The sequence below is a fragment of the Ammospiza caudacuta genome, chromosome 3 (genome assembly GCF_027887145.1).
Source record: "Ammospiza caudacuta isolate bAmmCau1 chromosome 3, bAmmCau1.pri, whole genome shotgun sequence".
Classification (NCBI taxonomy): Eukaryota; Metazoa; Chordata; class Aves; order Passeriformes; family Passerellidae; genus Ammospiza; species Ammospiza caudacuta.
This window is the reverse complement of record NC_080595.1, coordinates 100,083,996-100,107,951: the sequence shown is the minus strand read 5'-3', so window position 1 is coordinate 100,107,951 and position 23,956 is coordinate 100,083,996. Positions and strand designations below refer to the sequence as shown.

Sequence of the window (23,956 nt, the reverse complement as noted above, 5' to 3'; positions counted from 1 at the left end):
TTGTCATCCTCTCCAAACAAAAACACTGCCTCTAATTTAATCTTTCCCTTATTGACCCCAACTCACACCCTTACAGATATTTGTGATATACTTGTCCCAGTAATTTCTCTGTTGGTTGGAAATTGCATTACATTTATCAGTCTTATTTTATATACGTATTTAGAACATTTCTCATTTTTGCTATTTCCAGTATTGTTATCTTTTTAGCTTGAATTGGCCTTGTATATACATATTCTAATGCTTGCTTTACATTTTGGTTTCCTCCTTCATAAAGGAGCCATAATGTAAATTTATCATGATCTGTAAAAAGACCAAGCTGTAGTCCTTTCAGAGGATAAAATGCTTCAGCTGAAGACTGTTCATGAACTCATAAATGTATATTCTTATATCGGTCCCAAAAAGCTAGAATTAGACTGGGATAGAATTCAATACCCAATTAATTAACTCTCTGTTATAGGAGGAATTTTTAATCTGTTCCTAAATGTCTGGCAAATCTGGTAACCCCCTTAGATCACTAGAAATTTGTTTGTTTTTAAAACTGACCTTGTTCTCCTAAAATATTGCAGAAAATGAGCTTTTCTAACTTAAGGGGTCAATAGACCCCTTAGATCAATAGAAATTTGTTTCTTTTTAAAACTGATCTTGTTCTCCTAAAACATTGCAGAAAATGAGCTTTTCTAACTTAAGGCTTGATGTAAAATCATCCAAATTGTATCTGTTTAGATAACCACATTCATTTTACTGAAGCATCCTGTTCTGGCCTCTGCCAGAGACAGGATACCCTACTGTACTGTGTTAAAGGGGGTGCAGATTTGACTTAGCACAGGAATCCTTTCTTCTTATGGCATTTCAGGGACAGTGAGCCAGCAGCTGAACCTCTCAGCAGCTTCAAAAGGGTGACTGAAGGGAAGAATAGGCATTCCCAGATGTGTTTTTTTGCAAGCATTCACTGTGTCTGGAACTTACTAAGTCTATAATATTTTTAAATGCATATATAATGTCTAGGCAAACCAGAAATACTTATAATGGGCCTATAACACTGGGTCCTTTAAAATCCTCCTTCAAACACTGTAAGGTTTTATGTAAAACATGTAGTTTCCCCTTGTCCTTTTTATTTGAGGTCAATTGTATTTGTTTGAGGTCATCATCTCTGCAGTAGCTGCCAGACTGCACACCTCACTAAGGTGCCCTTGCAGATACACTGCCAAAAGCTTTAAACACAGCAATTAGAAAAAAATAAGGTTCGTAGTTTGAAAGTGCATGGCTCAGGCTCAGCATCTTTCATCTGCAGTTGCATTTTCTATTCAGTAGAGACACACAGATATATGTCACCATCTGTGAGTTGCAGATTTTTTTTAGCCTTATCTTTTATCTTCTGTAAACATAGAGCCTAAGAGCTAATTCCTAAACTCATAACTATTGTTCCATGGCAGATTTGCTAGTATTGATTTTGAACCAAATCCATACAGTTTGCATACCTGAAAAATCCCTTAAATGGCTTTAAATATATGGATTGGTTGTGTTTTATGCATTCTTTCAGAAGGAGGTTGAAAGTAAAATGTAGCAAATGGAGACAATATTAAAGCTATGTCATAAATATGCAGATTGTAAAAAGAAAGCAATTTTTTGGCTTGGCTTTTGAATCCATCTGCCTATTACATTTTTTAAGTTCAAACAGCAAAACTACTTCTGATTTAACTATTACATATTTGGCAAGCTTAATAAAGAACAAATCAACGCTAAATCAGGGGTATTTACAACAACCACAAATTTAATCCAAAGTGGGTACTTAAATGCTCATATAGTTCTAAATGATGTTCCTTCCAGATGGTGAATTAATGTAATTTTAGCAGGAAGTGAAGTTGCACAAATACGCAGTATTTAGAACACTCATTGATTTCATGTTTCTGTACCCACCAAGGCACAGATGTTAGTTACCATTTTCGTGCCAGTTGTCTCTATCTTCCTAATAATTGCAAACTGAGGAAGAGAGTTTGCAAGGACAAAAAGGGAGCTGGGAAGAACTTTAGTTTGTAAACCCTAATTCAGATGTAAATGACTTTTTTCTACCCGTGACCTATTTAACCTCCAGAATAATAAATATGGTGGTCTATTTGTGGAGCATCTTATTATAATTTGGTCTTGTATTCTCCATTGTTGCCATTTCATTTCTAAGTAAAATCTTTGAACTTGTAGAGGTGTCTCTGACTTTCAATATACACAGTCTCTCATGCCACTAAAGCAGCGGTCAGAGAGAAGGCACAAGACAAATCTCTTAGCTTAAATAAAAATGAATTCCTGATAGCGTGGTACAGCATGATAATTAAGTTCATTCATTGCTGTAGAATGGCTTGAATTTGCTGGGCCTATTTTGAAATCCCTCATTTTCCCATTTGTTCTGCAGCAAGGAGAAGACAATAAAGATTGTGTGCTGGGTACTAAAGATATTTTGTGGGGATTTTTTGGGTGCTTCTGGTGAGAACTTCTTAGTCGAAGAGTTGTATAGGAGATATTGTAGAGGGTAGATTCAGACTAGGCGTAAGTAGGAAACAGTTTACAGTGAAAATGGTGAACACTGGAAAAGGTTTCTCAGAGAGGCTGTAGATCCCTGGAAACATTAATGAGTGGGTTGGATAGGACTCTGAGCAGCCTGATCCAGTTGCCAATGTCCCTGTTTGAGGAGTCCGTCCCAACCCAAACCACTCTGATCCTGGGAGTGTGAAATGGCTGTGTATGCAAGGTGTAAGGCTGGGCAGTACTAATTGCTTGTCTCTTGAAGGCAGAACTGAAGAAGGAGGTATGAAGGAAATCAATTATTTCTCCAATTGCCTTTGTGAACACTGGTGAAAATGAGTATTGGAAGATGTGCAGCAGCTCTGAGCTGTACTTTCCTGGAGCTCATCAGTTTAGCACTGCTACTTAAAACATAAAATCTGCAGGTCTCTGTCCACCTCTGCCTCTTTCCCAATTTTAGCAGAGTTCAAGTGAATGTACTAGCACCTTCTCTGATATTCTATTTTATAATTTTTGGCCATGCAAGACTGCAAAACAACTTTGCATTTCCTCTCACTACTTACCAAAATGGGGCACAATAAAGTAGAATGGCTCTGTATGTTTAATTATGTATTGAAGACACATGTGGTCTCTGATAGATATGTGTCTGTTGACAAAATAATGAAAATAAAGAATTTTGAGATAGCATTAATAATGTGATAGAATTCTAAGGCCTATTTGTTTAGTGTATATTACTTCACAGTGCTACAGGATTTCATCCCAGAATTTTTCACAGATAACAACAAATATGCATTTCTCGTTTTGCCCAGGGACTGAAAGGCGACCCTGGTAGTCCTGGTGTGGCTGGTCCCAAAGGAGAAAAGGTACATTTTTAAATCTATTAAGTTGTATGTTTATGTAAGTGTGCATGATATTCTTCAGTTTTGCTCATGTTGCCGTTACTATGTGTGGCAAACACCCAGTGCTGCCATTTGTGCAACTTAAGGGTTAAAGAATATGAGTACAGGCTAACTGTACATGCAAAAGATGAGTACCCTTTATCACAATGAATTTTAAAAGGAGGTCTGACCAAGAGCCTAAATTTGGTGTTCTGAATTGCTCTCTGGCTGCACTAATTTGCTCCCATGAACTAAACCTGATGGTCTCAGATGTGATTTGTACCTCAGTGACCTAATTCTGTGAATATTCACACAGTCAGATTTCTTTACATATGTGAGCTGTCACACTGGCTTCAGTAGCCACCTTGTACATGTAAGCTGCAGCTTGTAACTTGACATATGGAAATGTGTTTTGAAGGATTGCTTTTTTTAAGCTGTGATTCATTTATGCAGAGGCCTGGCACATTTTTCTCTTTAACCTGTGGTGAACTGTGTATATGTCTGCCATTACTGGAGAAGAATATCTCTTTGCTCACATATTTTCATAATCAACATGTTTAATGATTGTACTGAAATAATTTCTGCAGTGCTGCATATTCTCTAAGAGGTCTAGAGATTAAATATGTATAACTAAAGAGATTGTTGATTTACTTCCTCTGCTGTTTTAACCAGGGAGATGCAGGACCTCCAGGACCAGCTGCCTTGAGTGTGAGTACATGTAAAGTACAGCCAAAAGAAAATCCCTAAGAAATGCTGCATGTTTTTCACTCATTTGCAATGTGAATACTCCCCTTAATAAGTCTAAAAGTCCCTTTCATCAGAGTGCCTCTGCATTTTCTGTACGACTTGTGTAGGTAATTCTGTAAATATAAATAAAAATAAGCAGGTTTAAAACATCTTCTTTCCTCCCAAATGCTAACAAGGATATTATCTTGTTTATTCCATGTATAAATAGTATAGACTTGTTCTTGTGAAGGCGTTCCCTTGTTATTTTAAGGAAAGTTATTTTTCAGTAGAAGGTTGCAAAAATGATCAATGCTTTTAGGGTATTGTATTCTGGCTAGACACTGCTGTATGGATGGTGGAAAATGTTCTTTATTTCCTTGCAATCCAGGCCTCAAGCATGTACAAAGCCTGAAGAAAAGTGTCCCCAAAACTCTGCAGGGTGTGTCTTGTTTACTTCATAAAAGTAATAAATTCTGTCTGAATTCTATGAATTCTAGTGGTTTTGCTCATGAGCTGAAATGAAAAGCCCTTCCCTTCTGAACAGTCTATTTGGGCAAAACCAATTCCAAATGGTGCAAAAGAGTATGGCAAAAATGTAAAAAGGAAAAAGATGAGAAAAGGTTCCAAATTCCCAGGCTGTAGTTTCACAACATGAGTAGCTCTTCTCCCAGACTCAGTGTTATGAGCCACATCTATACTGTTCATATTACCCATGTAATCCTAAATAAACTTCAAAAGAACTGTCATTTATAGTGTAAATAGTTTATACATGGTCTTTTCCCTCTCTTAATTTCCAACACTGTAGCAGCAGGATCTCCATTAGAGCTTACAAACATGGAAGGATATAACAGAGAACCATATGACAAAAATAAATTCTACTCTTTAGGTGTCAAAATTAAGTTGCTGTGTTTTAGACTTCTTGTTTTTTGGATTATGAATTATAATATCCCGTATCTCTATTTCCTGGGAAGAAGTTAGTGTTTTGTCCCAAGATCAGTGGCTCTTTGCTGCAGTTCATATCTTACTGGAGGCAAACAGGTCCATTTATGTCTTTTAGTTCTTGAATATACAAACTGTGTGTTGGAAGAGTTCATATATTATTAAAATATTGGTAACCTGAAATTTTTCTGTAGTAGATGCATTGGAGTTTGTCTTGCTTTAGATAGATTCTTGCAGGCCTTGAAGGGATCATAAGAACGGGAATCAGACACATCTGAAGATAAGACAGGGAAAAAACCTGAGGATATCTATTTTGTGTGTGCTCTAACACCACAGAAGAGTCTTTTTGAGGTTTTTTATGTAAATGATTGAAAAATTAGTACATCTGTTCTGATAGAAGTACCTGGATATGTTAAATCTCTTTTTTTGTGTGTGTGTTCATTGTCTTAAATTGCAGTTGTGGTCACTTAGCTTTCCTAAGAATCATACTCAGAGGTCAGTAGTATGATACTAAGAATCAGAGAATATGCTGAGTTAGAAAGGACACACAAGTTGGAAGGGATCATCAAGTCCAACTCCCTGCCCTGCACAGACCCATCCCCAAGAGTCACACCACACGCCCAAGAGCATTATCCAAATGCTTCTGGAAATTCATCAGGCTGGTGCTGTCACCATGTCCTTGTGGAGCCTGTTCCAGTGCCCAACCACCCTCTGGGTGAAGAACCTTTTCCTGATACCCAAACTCAACTTCCCTTGACACAGTTTCATTCCCTTGGTCCTGTCACTGTCACCACAGAGCAGAGATCAGTGCCTGCCCTTTCTTGTCCCCTCCCAAGGAAGCTGTCACTGCAGTGAGGTCTCCCCTCAGTCTCCTCCAGGCTGAACAGACCCAGTGCCCTCAGCTGCTCTTCCGTGGGAGGCCCTTCTTTCTCACTGTGGCCCCCATTTGGACACTTTCTAGGAACTTTATATCTTTCTTATATTGTGGTGTCCAAAACTGCCCACAATATACAAGGTGAGGCTGTTCCAGTGCAGAGCAGAGCAGGACAATCTCCTCCCTTGCCCAGCTGGCCATGCTGTGCCCAATGCCCCCCAGAACAGTTTTATCCCTCCTGGCTGCCGGGGGACACTGCTTTCAGGTGACTGGACTTGCTCCTTCTGTACCTGAAGTGATCCAATTTCATAAAATGGATGTCAAAGAATTGCCTTTCTTTGATTACAAAATGCTTTGCAAATGCTTCAGTTCATTGATTCCACCACAGCAAGGTGTCTTTGTGTTGGTACATTTACTGATGGTCGCCTTTACACTTCTAAAAAGAAAAGATTTAAATTTTAGGAAAGCAGACATAGTCTTCAGAGGGATGTTACTAAGTGATGTAGACAAGAGTGAGTGTGAATGGGTTTAGCAGTTTGAAGACAGATTACAGCAGAGTGGGAATGCACAGCCCAGCAGGAAGGCTTTCTCTCTTGGCCACTGTAAATCGTTGTGTGTTTCTCTTGGCAAGAGCTAAAAGAATATTAATTACATGAGTGATTGTGGCTAAGGGAAAATTCAGTTTTCAGAGTGGTTTTATTTGTGTGGCTTCTGTGTGGCTGTGATTCTTTTGATATATAATCATGAAAGGAAGATGTCATATCTCGCTGTGAATAAATAGTAAGTCAGATAATATCACCGTTCATATGTCACTTAATGAGAACTTACTGTGTCAGAACCATTCATGCTGTTATAGCCAAAATATGATGTAAGTGTTTCAATTATGAGTCCTGTTAAAGTTTTAAAATGTTCCATTCATTTGGGATGAAGGCATAATGTCATAAATTTATCCCCTGCTTCCAGTAATTTGTATTTTTTTCTAATGTGAAAATTACTTATTTTTATCTGAAAGATAAATTAATTATGCTGGGGGGCAGGGAGAGAAGAGAAGTGAAAATGATGACACACTGTTAGAACTAAGTCCTAAGTATGACTCTTGGGCAGGGAGGAAGGGAACATTAAAAGGGACCAGCTTTTGCTCAAACTAGACAACTGGGCCTGGGTCATCGACCTTCTGCCCCAGTGCCACTGCACACAGAGACAGGTGGTAAATGATGGCATCATGCAGAGCTCTACTGCCCTGTGCAGCCTTTCCATTCCTGTGTATTTCCATAGAAATCGTACATCAGTGGAGCAAGCTGTATGAGGTCTATCATATATTCTTATTTCAGTATAAAGTAGACCATCAGTAGTCTTGTTCAGGGTCAGAATGTTCTTCCCATACACAGACCTGTTCCATGCTTCTATCCTTAGCACAGGGAGTGTGAAAGTAACAAAAAACTGCAGCAGCTGGTTGGTCCAGGGAGAGTTGCCTGTAGGTAATCTATACAAGTATGTAACAGCATGCAGTAGAAATTCTTGGGTTTGTTGGGTTTTTTTTCTGTCTGTGCTACTGGCACCTGCAAAAGTCTAAAAGATGTCAGTGACTCTGTGTCTAAAAGTGTTTGTGCGACCCTGATGAGTAGGAAGTCCCACATAGCTCAGAAGCATGAGCAACATAGGAACATGAGAAAATAGAGAAGAGAATGAAGGGATTGGTACCTTGAGGGCAAAAATATATTTTACGTGTTCAACTGACAGATATAGACATTATAGTATGGAATGAGGGAAACTTCAAGGCAGTATGTATGGCAGAATTCATAAATACCCAACAGCTGTAGCAACCTATTAGATAGATGAGCATATGCCAAACTGCAAAATAGGCAAAACAATACCACTGCTTTTTAAGATGCAAAAATTATTTTATGAGTTTGAAATTGAAATTTCATAGCTCAGAAAGTGCATCTGAAAAATAAAGTAGAGCTCTGGATCTTCCTGTTTGATGTGAGTTAACAGAAATTTCACACTTTAATCCCAACAACATTAACGTTTAACAAAACTTCTCACTTGTAGCAATAGGACAGAATTCAGAAAGAGATGGGATTAGAATTCCATGTGTTTCTGCGCATTTATTTAAAGTCGATACATAATCTTAATACAATTTCATCAATCATGCATGAAGAATTAGAGAAAAGAAAGAGCATTGTGATGCAAAATATGCTAATCTGTAAGAAGAAATATGTGCTAAATTTTATAGGATTTCCATAGAACCCTGTTGAAATCAGCAATTTCAATAGTTCTAAGTACATTTGTTTGACTGGGGCATTATTCATACAAATACATTTTTTGTAAATTTGACATATATATGTGAATATTTGAGCCCTTTTATTAAGGGCGTAAAGTTTTCCTGTGTTTCTATGAGTCAGTTAACACTCCCCAAGTCCAGATATATGTATGTATTTTTTTCCTCATTTGTGGTGGTATTTTTATGGGAGCAGTCCAAAATCATGATTGATTCTCAGCCTTTTTTATGCTGTGTCTAATTTCTCTGGTATGCTCTGAATTGCTCTGTGAGTAGTAGATGTCTCTTTCCTTTAGTACTTTTCAGGTGTCTAGTGAATAAATGCTGCGATTAAATTTTGAACTTTTCTCCTCTATTATGTCAACTTTATGAAGCAATATGGGGGATGTTTAAAGCTTAAGTTCCCTGATAAATTGCACTGTAGCTGGTGAACCTTCAGTGAGTAGAAAGGAGGGATTGTACTGCTCTGTAGCGTGGTTTTGCCTAGATGTGGGAGTCAGAGGCAGAAGCTGGGGGCTGTGCTCTGCAGGGTCACAGCTGGCTCCGCAGCTTGCCCGCTCTGGTATCCCAGCTTAAGCCTGTGCGTGCCGTGTCACAAGAGTGACAGGTGAGGGAAGGTGGCACAGCCATCCCTTGTAAAATATACGAGAACTATTCCCCTCGACACTCGATACGCTGCCTTTAGTTCCTGGGGAAAATGAGCGTCCGTCCGTACGTTCCTGCGAACCTATCCCTTTCAGGAGTTATAAAATAGTCACCCAGATGGCACCAAGTGTTTACTCAGAAGCCAAGGCTTAAGTCGGTCACAGACAGAAGTCCTCAGGACTTGCTTACTAAACAGATATTTGGAATGTTGGCTCCTGGCTCTGGTTAAAGCGATCCCAAGGAAGCTGGTGCACAAGTGCCGTGTGGAGGCGGCTGTGGGAGGAAGCTGCAGATTCAGGTCTGGGCAAGCTCCACTGTAACTTTTGGCTCTCCCCTTTCTAAACAAACATCAGCTACAGATTGCACAGCTTTCTCCTCAGTTATTCATGTGAAGTTAAAGAAATGGATATGTGCTCTCCAGTAGTAAGCAGTCAAATAATATTACCTTCACTTTCTTTCCATGTAATGATGTGAAGGAAAGTAATCCTATTTAACTAAAGAAAGTATAGATTGCAAATTACATTTTCAGTCTAAATCTCTTCTTTTCATACATTTACTTTAAGAAAAATCTGAAGTTTATCTGTCTGAGCTTTTTAAATGAGGTGTATTAATTTCCTGAAAATACTAAACTGTTTAGTTGTTTTTCATTAAATACAGTGCTCATTTAACTTCCACAGTATAACTTAGAAATATCCTCTTCTTCAAAAAGCACTTTTTCATTATGGGAGCAGGTGCTATTAAGATTACCCATTTGCTGAAATAGAAGATTATTTATTAGTTACAGTGAGGTTTTGATCTTCTTTATGCAGTAATACTGATAGTGAAGGCACAAGTGATGATTGAAGCCTTAACCTTACAGTAAATTTGTTTTTCAAAAATTCTTACTCTGATAGATTGGCATGAATGTGATTTCTATGTCCTTCATTAGAATAATGATTTGAAAATTGTCCCATATGCGGTAGACATCAAGGTATTGAATAATTTTGATTTACTCTTCAGGATTTTAGTTATACTTTTTTTTGCTTAGCAAATAAACCTATGTTGATAAAAGTACTCAGTTCATGAATGTAAACTTAGGTGAAATTACCCTTTCAATTTCAATTTCAAATTATTGTCTCTGAAGGAAAGTATATTTTAAGGTTAATTAACAGAGAGAGCTAAAGAAATGGCCAAATCCAAAGAATAATGATGTCAGTGAGGAACATATTTTCTGTTCACTCCAGTAAAAAAAGGTGAAGAAAATGTAGCTTATCATGTTTTCTGGCAGACTGAAATACTTCTGCTAAATGCTGTCTCCTTTTCTGTAGAAGTAAATGGATTGAAAGCAGTTTAGAAAGAAAAGTGGTGTAACAGCAGAACAGTATGGTCACTGCCGTAAATTTAAGGGGCCCAGCAGGTGTAGAAATCTTTCCACTTGCTGTCTCAAGGTACTTCAGTAAGGATGTGACTGAGATCAGGTCATGTTTGGAAATGCTTAAGATAGAGGTAGTTTAATTTCCCTCATAAATGGTAATACAACAGGAAATTAGTCATCCTCCTCTGATTTTCCTGTGCCGTTTTCCCCATTGTAGCAGATTTGTAACAGTGAGGTGTGTCTGCAAGCTCTGTGGGCTTCCGTGTGGGTGGTGGTGGACAATCTTTTGGGCAAGAGGAGGAAACTATGGTAATTGAATTTTAAGGTCTCTCACTTCCTCATCCTCCTGTTTGGGGTTCAAGATAGGGCTGCATCACTATTGCAGCAAGCAAACTGCCTTGAGGATAGCAGAGAAACCAACACTTTGACCATCTTGACTGGAGGAAAGTTATTCATATTTGAGTTCCTTTGCTTGCTGAGTGTGATTGTGTGTTTTTAGCTGAGAGGAAGCCAGTCATTTACTCTCAATATGTAAAGGCCAAAGAGAAAAATAATCTCAGAATAGGGTAGAAGGATCACAGTGACCTGCACAGTAGAACTTGTTCTCTACAAACATCTCCAGACTAAGTGGATGCCTTTAAGACCTCTTGAACTGCATCTTGTTGCATCCTGTGTGGGATGCTGTGCCACTCTTACATCAGTGCAGCCACAGCAGTACCACACACCCCACAAGCAGTATTTGGGTGGCTGGAGAGTGCTCTTCAAGTCAGTCATGCTGCAGTTCTTCACCGTGATCACCCATTGTGCTATGTCAGGAGTTTGGAAATCTGTGGTCACTTTTTACCTGAATGCTGATTACCGTGATTCCGTGCTGCTCTACTTGGGGAGTTTACAGAGGCATCATTGAAAATTTAGTTCAACAATGTGACAGCTTTTCTTAATCCTGAACAAGGACTGTGTTTAAAAGAACTACATCAATTTCTTGCAATGGGAACTGCCACCAGTTTGCTTTTAAAAATGTTTCAGCAGTGATGCTGTATCAGTGGAACTACACCTTTCTATTTATCATCATAATGTTTTGAAATTGCATGGCAAAATCATATCTATTATAGCTGGGTCTTTCTGAAGTAGCAAGTGTTATCAGTATAAAAGCTTGCATATTCAAATTATTAAAAAATTATCTATTTTTACATTATCACAAGGCATTTCTGCATGCCTAATTTAAACTTTGTTTCTGTCTTTGTTTGACTTATCTCACTAAACTACATACATTTGCTCCCCATCTAATAGCATTTATTCTGTAAAAACTGAGGTCATGTGTTTGCTGGAATTCATAGTGAGAAAACACTGGATGAAAGTAGCTTGTGTATAGAACACACAAACCAGTCAATAAATGAAATAAATTTTGTGCCTTAATTAGACCTGCATTATTATTGCTAACTTTTGTATTATATTTAATATATGTTGAAAAGGAAACTTATTCCGGCTCAGAATGTATTCCAGCAACACTATCTACAAGTACATAAGGCAGCTGTCTACCCTTCTGCTTCAAAAACTATCAGCTATGTTTTGAAGCAACTTACAAGATCCCAAAAATATATGTAATTGTCTAATATTTTGCTCTCTTGGCATCAACCATAATCTTCTGGGAGAAGTAGCATGAATAACAGCTTTAAGTAACCTCACTATTCTATTTCAGCTGGGTTTTTTTCTTTTTTTTTTAACATTCTTTGTTTCACCATGGAGTCACAATAAAAACTTGGCTTTTTTGAGAATATGTTCTTAGGCACTTTCTCTGAGTTATTACATTTATGAACAGTGTCTCCACTATGTCTCTGCAGATGCTTGTTTTGATGTATCAGGTATTTAAAAATGCTTTTTTACCTGCAGAGTCACATGACAGGATTTTAGCCCTTCTACAGTAAGTGGCAGAGATGTTCACTGATTTTTCTGTAACTTCCTAACATATTTTTCTTCTACTGTGTCAAGTTAAATAATTTTATTAGTTTTTATCACCTGATACTTTCAAAAAATATTAGCTGTTAAAGTACTAAAATTGTATATCCTACAGATATTTTCAATACAAATCTTTTAAAAACTCACTATTGCAGCATTTTTTAAACCTGTTGTTTTTTCCTAGTTTCCATCAACTTACACTAAGTTTTGATGATATTTCCTTTAAATATCTGCCCATGTGTTCTTCACAGTGTGGTTGCTTTTTCAATTCTCTGCGCTAACCAGCATATTTTCCCTTGTCATTAATACTTCCCTTTATGGTTTACCTCTTATAAAAAGATTCACAAGTTTCTGCTCTTCATTTCCAAGATTTTGTACCACCCTCTTGTGCCTACCAGTGCATCATGTATCATCTCTCTTCACAGCCACCCTGACTCATTGTGGCAGATTTTCTAAGTTTCAGTTGCACTTAGGAGCATCTCCATTTTACTGGTTTTAATTTTCCCCAAGCTACATGGTAATGTTGTAGAGGTTTCTACTTCATGTTCCTCAAGCTCCTTCAGGTATGTTACTCCAAGGGGCTTGCTTGTCCATGGCAGGAACAGGCTTTATAGACTGTATATGTTATATTAATCGACTGCTCCACAAGGTGGGTAGAAGGCTGGCACCTTTCAGCCTCAAAGGTGGCCTGGCAGAGTCAGGAAAAGCCCATGTGTGTTAGGTGACCTCAAAGGATGCAGCATATCTTCCTGCCAGCCTGATGTCACACGAATAGGCTGGTTTTATACCTCACAGTGCCTTGTGCTGTTCCTAGGCATTGTTCTGTTCATCACCATAGCCATGCTCTTGCCAGGTCAAAAGTATCGAAGTGACAGTGACACATAGTGAATGACTTTAATTGCCTTGCAATACCTGAAGGGTATAAGAAAGGTGGGAGCAGACTTTAGCTGAGCCTGTTGAAATAGGATAAGGGATAAAACTGAAGGAGGTATTAAACTGAAGGAGGGTAAATTTAGATTAGATACAAGAATGAGGTTTTTTGACAATGAGGTTGATGAAACACTGGAACAGTTTGCCCGTAGAGTTGGTGGATTCTCCATCCCTGAAAACATTCAAGTCCAGGTTGGTTAGGACTCTGAGAAATTTGGTCTGGTTGAAGATGTCCCTGCTCATTGCGGGAGGCTTGGACTAGATGACCTTTAAATGTCCCTTCCAACCCAAACCATTCTGTGGTTCTATGATCTTAATTGCTTTGGCTGTTGCTTACTGGAGACTTTATACTTGAGGAATAGATTGCCTTCTGACATAAATGTGGATATACTGTTTAGAACACAATCCTCAGTATATCCCATATACCATAGATTGGATGGATGATAGATAGCTATAGATACGTATATTCAGTGTATATTCTATCCCTTTACCTGTGGTGGTGGGCTCCTCTGACCAACTGTGCTATCCATGGCTGGTGGCAGTCAAATCTGATCTTTGATCTCCAAAGGAAGATCTCCAGAAATTAAATAGGAATGCAACCTAAGTAGATAGTTTAGTCTGCCTTCCTACAAACATGTATTTCTGTTCATTGCCAAGTCCTGTAGGATTTCAATGGTAGATCTTTTATTCATCCCTTTAGAGAGAATTCACTGTAGAAGGTATTTTTTTTTCATTTCTCCTGCAGGTTTCCTCTGCAGTTTTTTTCCATGATCTCTTTCAGTGAATGTTGAGCAGGGATAGCACTGCTAAGGCATTACTTTGGCCAAGTTGCTACAGTTTTAGAGCTAGTTAATATGGTTAACAGGGCCCATGTTGTCCTATCAATTTTTAAACGGAAGATCCCACTGAGGTTGGTGTGAACTTTTACCTCAGTTTCAATATCAGGATGTGGCTCCTTGTACAGGGGAGTCCTCCCTGCCTAGTTACCAATTGTACACAGCTCTCCTCCCTTTCCTTGAAGATAAATCTCCTTATCTGGTTCCTTTTTCTTGACAATAATATTGTAGAGAGAAGAAAAAGAATAAAAGTACTCCTTGGATAAAAATGTTGGCTATTAATTATCACTATTGTGCAGTTGCATTCTTGTGTAATTCTTGTCCCCTTGGAGCCTTATTGTACAGATCTAGGAGGCTAAGAATTTCCTCCCCATAAAATGGACATTACAGGTTTTCATCTCATTCCCCTGCATAAAGTTGTCACTAAAATGAAAAATTAACAAAACAAAATTCCACCTCTTCCTGAATTCTCAGAATTTCTTCACAGACTTAGAATACTGCTAACCATTAGACAGAACACTGCAAGTTCCACACTACCTAGATGAGAAAGTAAAGAAGCTTTACAGAGGTCACATTGACATGCTCCTTTATGGGTTTGTGAATGTATAAGCTACATAACTTGCACTGTAATTAACTTACCATGATATTATTTGTTGGACACACGTTCTCATGCATATTTTAGTTACATAAACTTATGGTGAAAGATGGACATGGTGTGCATCAGTTTTGTAAAAGATCCTGCACCTTATCCTGTTTACATTATAAACTGAAATGATAAGAGAAATATCCTGTAGTGAAATACTGTCTAAGATATATTTTTAGCTTCAGTGTTTGGAAACAGAGAAATGGTAGAAATGGAAAAGCTCTTGAAGTGACCACTTCATTTTAAAATTGAAGTCAGACTACATTCTAATCAATTTAAAACATTACTTGAAAATGTATGAGCTAGTAGCTTTGGAATGCCTATTTACTTTCTCAAGTTTATTTTGGGAATTAGAGATCATAAACGAACTTCTTAAATTCCTTTCTAGAAATCTGGGTACTTAAAAAAATTATGGTAGTCAAGGCACCTCAATTCACCCTTATTGGGTCACTAAATGTGTGTCACTGATTCTAAGTAAGTTGTTTGAATTTGACCAAAGATATAAATCATGCTGAAGCAACACATGAGTCTGAGTAATTTTAAAGATTTTAAAATATTAGTATTTAAAATTCTTAAATAAAACATAAGTTCTTTAATTGTGTGACATCTATAAGAATATAACATGCAAGGCTTTTGTTTTTTGATTATACAATGCAGAACTGTTACATATTCTTTGCTGATTACATTTAAAATTATTTCACATTTCTTGTTGCTATAATGGAAATTGGATTGCTTCCTCAATGTAATTTTTTAAATTGTTTTCCAAGGTGACTCATGAAGAAAAGGGAGAGTGGGGGGAATGACTGTTCTAAGTTGTTCTGAGATGTTATTTGAAGGCTTTATGATTACATTGTACAGTAATCAGATATAAAATTAAATCCCCAAAGCATCAGAACTGCTCTGTGATTTGGTGTCTGGCTGAAAAAGGCAGATCCTTGCATTGAGTTCAGAAGGAATCTCACGAGTCAAGGATATATTCAAAACACTCAAAGCTCCAGCGCCTGTTCAGGAGAGAGAGAGAGAGGAAAAAAAGAGACCCTGAAGTGTTTTGAAAAGCCAAGCCAGAATTGCAGAGGAAGCAGCACAGGGCTGGTTCTTAGGATGCAGTGAGCATAAGGCCTTCTGCTATATTTAGTTCCCTCTCCCTGCCTTTCCCTCCCCCTTCAGTGCCTATATTTGAATTTCTGTTGTAGAGTAAGTTGTCTTTCATTTAAAATAACTTTTTTGGTCAATTTTTATGGCATCCTAACTTAACAAGATAAGTCACTTTTCAAGTAATATTGTAGTTAAATACAACTATGCTTAATTAGTGCCGAGTTACCTCTTCTTTTCCAAAGGATACCGCCTTTATATGATGGCATGTGATTAATAATTATTGTTTGTGCTTTTTCTTGCACCTTAATATAACAGTAAAGGAATTGTTAGGAAAAGGCAATTCTTATTATTAGAAATAAATGCCTTGTCTTGCCATCTGGATCTTTGGTCTAGTCTTACTTCTGTAGAAAAGAGGATGAGAATAGCACTGAATGTTATAATTGTTTAATGTTTGTATTTTCAGGGTTTGCTGGAGGGTCCCCAAGGTCCACCTGGCAAAGAAGGTCAGAGGGTGAGTAAACTTGGTGAACAACTGGTCAGTGTGCTAACAGCTTGATGTGTGACTTCTGCCTAGCACTAATAAAAACTGGTGAGGTAGCAGCTGAGTATGAAGCATGCTGACAACAAACTGAGCCTTGACACTTGAGGTTTCTCTTCAGTTGAAGGAGATTTAACAATTTCAACTATCTAAAGTGTTTTAATGACTGGCAGAACAGATGTATTGTATTGTGTTTTGTGCAGTATGTTTCTGCTGTAATTTTAACTGAAGTAATATTAAAACTTCAGTTTTCCCTTTTTAGTAGGGGTGAACTATACTTTGCAACATCTAAGATATATAAAGATGAATTTAGGGTCATTATCTAAGATATTAGTAGAAACCAGTAATACTGACCCAGGTCTTTTAATGCCATTATGCAAGTGTCAGCACCCAACATATGTGTACAAATGACACAGTAAAGGGGACTGGAGGGGGAGGTGCAGAATATGCCAAATACATTAAATAAACCTTTGCTTTTTTATAATTTTAATATGATTAAGTAATGAACTGACTGGTTTCTCCATGTTGTTTTTATTTTCCCCGACTTACTGAATTTGATAATTCATTAGAGCAGATAACAAATAGTTATGATTGTGGTATCACAAGAATTAATTCACTGTTGTAAATTTATAATCTAGTATGTTCCTAAAAGTTTGGAAAAGTATTAAGACTCAAGCATTTCAATATTTTTACAAATTAAGTGTGTGGCCAGTTTGCAGTTCTGAAGTTGGGTCTCAATAATTCTTGGTTTATTTAGGCATCTTGATATTCAATATCACAGTTAAAATATCTGAAGTAAAAAGATTAAGTGTTTCTCATCATTGATCTTAGTAAACTACAGTGAATTTTTAAAGGCTAATTGAATGATTCCAATAATAGTAATAAAACCAACAGAAGACTAGCCCTTGAACAAAATGAGTAATGGCATGTAGACCTCAAAGCTATGTTTTATGTTGGTTGTAAAGTTTTAAAAATAGTACTAAATTCCATTTAAGCTGAACATGAAGACATGAAAGCTGAGTTTATGTATGTTTCTCACTAAGGATTGAGAATCTGATCAGAAAAACTCGGTGTAGTAATGCAGAATTCAAAGTTGTGTGATGACAATGTTATTAAAGTGCACTTAATAGCATATTGACGTCCTTATTAAGAATTTTATAATTACTATTACTATCACAGTTAAGCAATTAAATATATAGGATACTGTGAAAAAATAGTTGTATCCTGTTTTAGTATATTTTAGAGTTGTTCTGTAGAGTATTGAATCTGCAAAAAGACTGATTCTTCTTTAGGAACTGTTATAAAGATTCTTGTGTTTTAGAATCTTCACTCTTGGAACTTCATTTTGTATGCAAAAGTTCAGAGTTAACACACTGTGTTGTATTTAATGGTGGATAAATTGATTTGGAAATACTTTTAATTTTTTTTTTTTCATTTTGCAGTAGGAATTAGTGGGTTGACACTTTCATCATGGACATTTTCCTACTCACACATAAAACTGAGCTGCTGTCACACTCCAGCCCCTATAAAAATGGGAGCACTGATGGTTTTGTAATCTCACCATGCACACAGCTGCCATGAGCCAAACAATGGGAACAGCAGACTGGGGAGTCTCAGCATCTGTCTTTATCTTTCTAGCAGTGAGATGCTCACAACAATTCTCCTTCTGCTGGCCACTCCCGCCCCAGCATTAACAACAGTGTTGGCAGGCATAATCCAACTCCCATGTGCTCTTGCATTTCCAATACATTTAATTACACAATAACATACCATTTGTAACAAGATCTCTGCTCTGTTTAACGACAAACAGGACAGTGCACATCTAATGGCTATTAAATGCTCCTTTGTATTCAATTATAGATGTCATGTTCCTCTGTTCTACTTTCAGCAGATCCTTCAAATCTTTCACATTATATGAAGTTATTGCTTTTCTCATGGGCTGTCTTTTGAAGATTAAAGCATATTATTGAGTGTGTAACAAGCTAATATTTTTTTCTCCCACAAATTATTCAGACCTAAAACAATATTGTGTCCATTCTGAAGACTGGAACTGTAACATATTAGGGGGAAAAAAGCCATTCCAGAAACACTTGAAAGTATCTATTCACTTTGAGAACATGAACTTTTATTTTAAGTTGCCATTCATATGGTACTTGCTATATTCAAAATTTAACCTACCTGCATCTGGAGCATTTTTAAATGCTCCTTTGAAAATTGGTCTTAGATGAATAAGAAGTTGAGAGGACAATCATATAGTGTGTAACTTACAGACCTCGGAATACACGTTGAAGCAAGGAGAATTAACAGTGTTAATGGCCATATTGAAGAAACATATAGAAGGCTCAGGTTAGAGCTAGTGACAGGTAAATGGCAATAGAAAATGAGTGGAAAAGCAAGGAAAACAGCATGCATTTTCATTTTCAGAGTGTTTTAAGTGAGGTTTTATTATATCAACAGAGATCAGGGTTTAATACTAGAGCTACTAAGAAATACCAAAGGTGTCCTGTCCCAGAGTGGGCACCCATCTCCCTGCATTCACTGAAGAGGGAACTAGGAAAATTATGCCCCTAGTGAGAGGAATAAGTCTGAATAGTAGTATTTCTTTCATCTCACAGGAATAATCTGCACAAAAAATCACATCATAAAAATAGATATAGTAATTATTATAGAAATAGAGTAAATGTTGCTATTATTATAATAAACATAAAGATAACTGTAGTTTTTGAGTTCAAACTTATGTCAACCTTAAAATGCTTGTTGACATGTACATCAAATAGGCTTAGGAATGCAAATTTACATCATTACTTAATTAGATTAGTGGTGCATTTATTTCAAGTGTAAAGGGGGATCAATACATTTTTTCAGATAAGGTGGTAGCAGTTTTGTCTGATAGATGCACTGTAGACCAGAGTTACTGGTGTCATTTGAGCCCATGCATAATTATTAAAACACTGAATATGTCACTTTGTGTGTCTTTGATATATTATACTGTATATATAATATAGTAATATAGTATATTACTACTGTATGGTCATACTGGGTTATCATCTTACTCCCACATCAAAGAGCAGTTTAGGTTCTTACTTGTTTAGATGATGGTCAGCAATGGAAATTGATGACAGAAGTGTGTTAAATATCTTCTATCTTAGTTGGTCTTGCTGGATGCTTTCCAGATCTCCTAAAGAATAAAAAGGTTTGCAGAAAGCAGTACACTAGTGTGATATGTTCACAGAAATGTAGTATGGGGAGATCATTTGGAAGGAGAGAGAAGCCCTGAAAATTCTAGTTTTGTACAGCATTAAAGGGCCCTGTATCAGGATGACCAGGCTATTTTTTAGCTTTATTTAACAGAAAATTGCAGATTTACTACAGGGTTTCAAGTAATGAAGTAATGGAGAGCAATGAATGTGATGATAAATAAAATTTGGATTCATAATCATATTACTTCTCTTATACTATTCTAGTACCAAAATGCATAAATATTTATTTTCTGAATAAACAACTGGATTAATAGTCTAGCATTTATCACGAGTATTGGTTGTGTCTCTAAGAGTAGACTCATCAGTTCCCATTCTTTCCTCACTTGTTGTGACACCTTTCCCTCTCATCCCCATTATCTCCTCTCATTGTGACTGGCTTATGCAGGAGAGCAGCCTTTGTGAGCAATGGGTACAAATAATGACCTTCAGACTTACATATCTTGTTTTCTTTACACAGCACTAAAAAGGGAGGAGCAGAGTTTTGAGATGAAGTGAAGGAATTTGTTTTCAATTTTGCATGGTTTACTACCGAGCTTCATATACACAAAAGAAACTTCCTAGAATTTTCATTAGCTCTACAAAAAATATTAAAATATATTCAATGATTCATCACATATTTTCCATCCTTAATTAGACTGTTACTCTGAAAGCAAATGTAATTGTCATGGAAGAAGACATCATAACCTGGTTATATCACAACCTGGCCAAATTAAAAGAGCACACAGTGAACTTATTTCTGATTCTTCGATCAACCTGAGACTTATATAAAACTCATTTAAAGGGCTGTAATAATGTCATCAGTGAATGTAGTTAAATTTTGTGTGAGCATGTAGAGACTTGTGTTTCTCCTTTTGCCAAGATACCCCTGACACTTACCATTCACATTTGTTATCAATGTTGTGTTTTCCTGTGAGCTCAAGGAGTCCTCAAATGTTTGCTCTTCTTAAAAAGGTCTGGTGTTTCCTCTTGTTCTACAAGTAGTGACTTTGAATAACATTTTTTAGGGTTTTTGATCCTAAATGAAGTGTTTTGTGTTAGACATGAGACCTTATTCAGCAGGAGTTTTGGGTTTTAGTTCTGGTCACTGAAAGAAAAGGGCCAGTAGAAACAGCTACTCATTCCTGCATGAGGAACACTAGACTGCTCTGTGGGCAGGCATTGCATTCATACATCATTTTTCAGTGTCCATCACATTGGCTTCAGGCATGTTACTGCTGCAGCAACCTGATACTATTATACAACTGCTCAGAATTACATCAGGAGCTTCAGAAGGTAATTACACATTGCTCAGAAAAGTCCCTGGTCCAGCATTACCAACCCACAAACAATACTGAGATTGGCTACTAACCTAGCATTGCGTGGAATTTAATCACAGTGGACTACCACACCATCTTCCTGGATTCCTGTGTTGTGCAGACCTATTACTTTTCTCAGTCATCTTGCACTTTCTAGGTAAGCTCATCTTTTGCAGAAGTCCAGTTTTCACTTCAAAGAATATCAACAACAGACTCTTTGCAAATCTCCTTGAATTCTGACTTCCAGTGCTTCTTGTCAATCACACATTTCAAAATATGCATTTTATTTTACACTTAGCATGTATCTAATCTTCCATTAGCCTCTAGCAACTGGGTTTTTAAATGTCTTCTTTATATTGAAGAGGTATTTAGAGTTTTTCTCCACAATCAAATCACTATTCCATTAATTTCTGAAAAAATTCCACTGGGGCCTTCAGTTCCCATGCAAAGAATTTTCTGAAGTCTTCAAATAATTTTGCTATGTTGCTGTGTATTCTTAAAAATTTCTACTACCTATAGTTTACAGGCCACATGAAGCTTTCCAGACTCTGGCTGGAATTTTATATTTCCAAAATAATATTCCAAATGTTTTGAGAAGTAATGCTTCATTTCAGTTGGATATCTTTGTAGAAGGGACTTTCCCTGAACTTGGTGCATTTTTTATAAATACCATTTTTTTCTGAAAGTTACTCCGTTTTAAAAATATAATACCTCAGGGAATTCCAAGAATTTTCTTAATGTGAAGGATCAAGGCAATTTTATTAGATAGCTGTACTGTGAAATCTAGACAGGATGATTTTTGCATTCTCAGCTGGCCTCTAGAAGAGCCAGGCCCAGCACACAGCTGAAACACACAGCAGTTTGTGCAGCAGTTTCTGCTTCTTTACAATCCTCTTGCTGCCTTCTTGAGCTCCTGTGGCTGCATTTCTCTTCACAGAGAAAAGCAAGTCACAACTTCCCAAGGATTTTCTGAGATCCACATTCTCTGAACCTCAGAGAAAGAAAAAACAATTCTTATCTCATTTACTGCTCCTGTATTCTAGAACAAGTGGAATGCATTGTGGAAGATTGTTTACCTGAAGGGAATAGGTAATTGGATTCTGGTGTGTTTTGATTCCTTGACCAATTGAATCCAGGTGTGTGTGTCAGGACTGTGGGTGACCAGTCACAAGATTTTGTGCAATTGAGTGGAGTTGAAGTTTGTGCAGATTCAGTGTAATACAGTGTAATATAGTATCGAATAATATAATATAATGAAGTAATTAATTAACTTTCTGATATCCATGGAGTCAGATGCATCATTTCTCCCCAGATATCGGGGATGCCCTGCTTTACTATAAGCTTCTAGGCACTTTTTCTGGGATTTGGGCACTTTTGGGAAGCCACTGAGGATGCCTGCTGCTTCCAGGTGAGGCTCAGGTAAGGGTGGCTCTGGCAGCTTCTGACAAGCTCTGTCCTTGAGCAGCAGTGCCGCAGCAGGGAGGTCAGGCCCCTGCTGGCCGGTGCCAGGATGAGGCCTCTGTAGGAGCAGTTTGTGCAGCCATGGCAGAGGCAGCCAGGAGATGCAGCAGGTGGCTCAGCAGTTCGTGCAGGAGGGCACGAAGAGGCCAGCAAACCTTCTCTGTCCAGCATGCACACCCTTAGGGATGGTGCTTACAAGGCACAGGACCCAAGCGCTATGGAAGGAGCAGTGACAGCTGTTTGCTGCCAGACTTTCGTACCCAGATGGAGGACACAGCTGTCTGTCCATAGGGCTCACACAATACAATCCTCTCTTGGTTATTTTGAATGGTCATGGTGACTGGGAGAGGCTCCTGAAGACTGGAAAAGAGCAAATATCACTTCTGTCTTCGCAAAGGAAGGTGCAAGGAACTACAGGCAAATAGACTTCAATCCCTGGCAATGTGAAAGAAGAAATCTTCCTGAAAACCATTTCCAAATATATGGAGGACAAGAAGGTGATTGGGATAGTCTCCATGGATTTATGAAAGGAAAATTTTGCTTGATGAAATACCTTGCTTTTTAACATGATGTGGCTAACTAGGTGGATGAGATGTGAGCAGTGAATGCCAACCTCAGCTTTAGCAAAGCCTTTGACATAATCTCCCATTATCTTCATAGCCAAGCTGACAAAGTACAGGTTAGATGGGTGGATGGTGAGGGGGATTGAAAATCATATGAAAAACAAGGTCCAGAAGTTTTTCATTAGGGGCACAATGTCCACTTGGAGATGAGTGTACCCCACTAACGGGGCTGCTCCTAGAGCCAGTAGTGTCCAGTGTCCTCATTAACAGCCTGGACAATGGGGCAGAAGAAACCGAGAGCTAATCAAGTTGAACAAGAGCTAATGCAAAATTCAGCATCTTGGGAGGAATAACCCCAGATATGAGCATACACTGAAAACAAACTGTCTGGAGGAAAGCTTTGTGTAGAAGAACTCTTTGGACATTAAGCAGACCATGAGCCAGCAGCACATCCTTGTGGCATAAAACAGGCCAACAATATCTTGGCCTGCATTTGAAAGAGCACGGCCAACAGGTCAGGGGAAATATCCTTCCCCTTTGCTAAGCTCTGGTGAGACCACCTCAAGGAAGACACAGATTTCCTCAGGGGTGTCAAGGTGCAACTGGAGAAACTTCTGTGGAAGGAGAGACTGAGAGCTGGGACTCTTCCGCCTGGAGGAGGCTCAGTGGGAATCTAATCAGTGTGTAAATGTCTGATGTGAGGGAATAAAGGAGAAAGACACATTCTCCTCAGTAATAGCTGGTGACAGGACAAGAGGCAAGGGGTAAGAAATCTTTAAAAAAGGAAAAAAAAACCAAAGCCCAAAAAATTCTATCTCAACACAAGAAAGAATGTGAAGTTCATCAAATACTGATGCAGGCTGCCCAGAGAGGTTGTGGAGTCTCCATCTGTGGAGATACTCAAAAGCTGAGTAGACACAGTCCTGGACAATTGATCCTGCTTGAGGACAGGTATTATACTGAGTGATCTCGAGACTTTCCTCCAACCCAGACAATTCAGTGGTTTTTATGTGACTAGCTCTAGTTTATTCTCAGCATAGCTACAAACAACTTCATTCTTATGGATTAATGCAAATTTTTTAAAGTCTTTTATATGTATTTAAACAGATTATTTCTCCATCATGGTGGTTTCCCTGGTTCCAGTGGTGAATTGGGTTAAAGCATTTAA

General features: G+C 37.8%; 1 protein-coding gene across 1 annotated transcript in view; it reads left to right on the top strand.

The window, feature by feature from the left end:
* Positions 1 to 23,956, top strand: part of COL19A1 (collagen type XIX alpha 1 chain) — a 172,939-nt gene that overhangs the window by 88,093 nt on the left and 60,890 nt on the right. Inside the window, exons 13-15 of the mRNA XM_058801774.1 lie at positions 3,324 to 3,377; positions 4,065 to 4,100; positions 16,135 to 16,182. Of these exons, the coding sequence (XP_058657757.1) occupies positions 3,324 to 3,377; positions 4,065 to 4,100; positions 16,135 to 16,182 (138 nt within the window). The remainder of the gene's footprint in view (positions 1 to 3,323; positions 3,378 to 4,064; positions 4,101 to 16,134; positions 16,183 to 23,956) is intronic.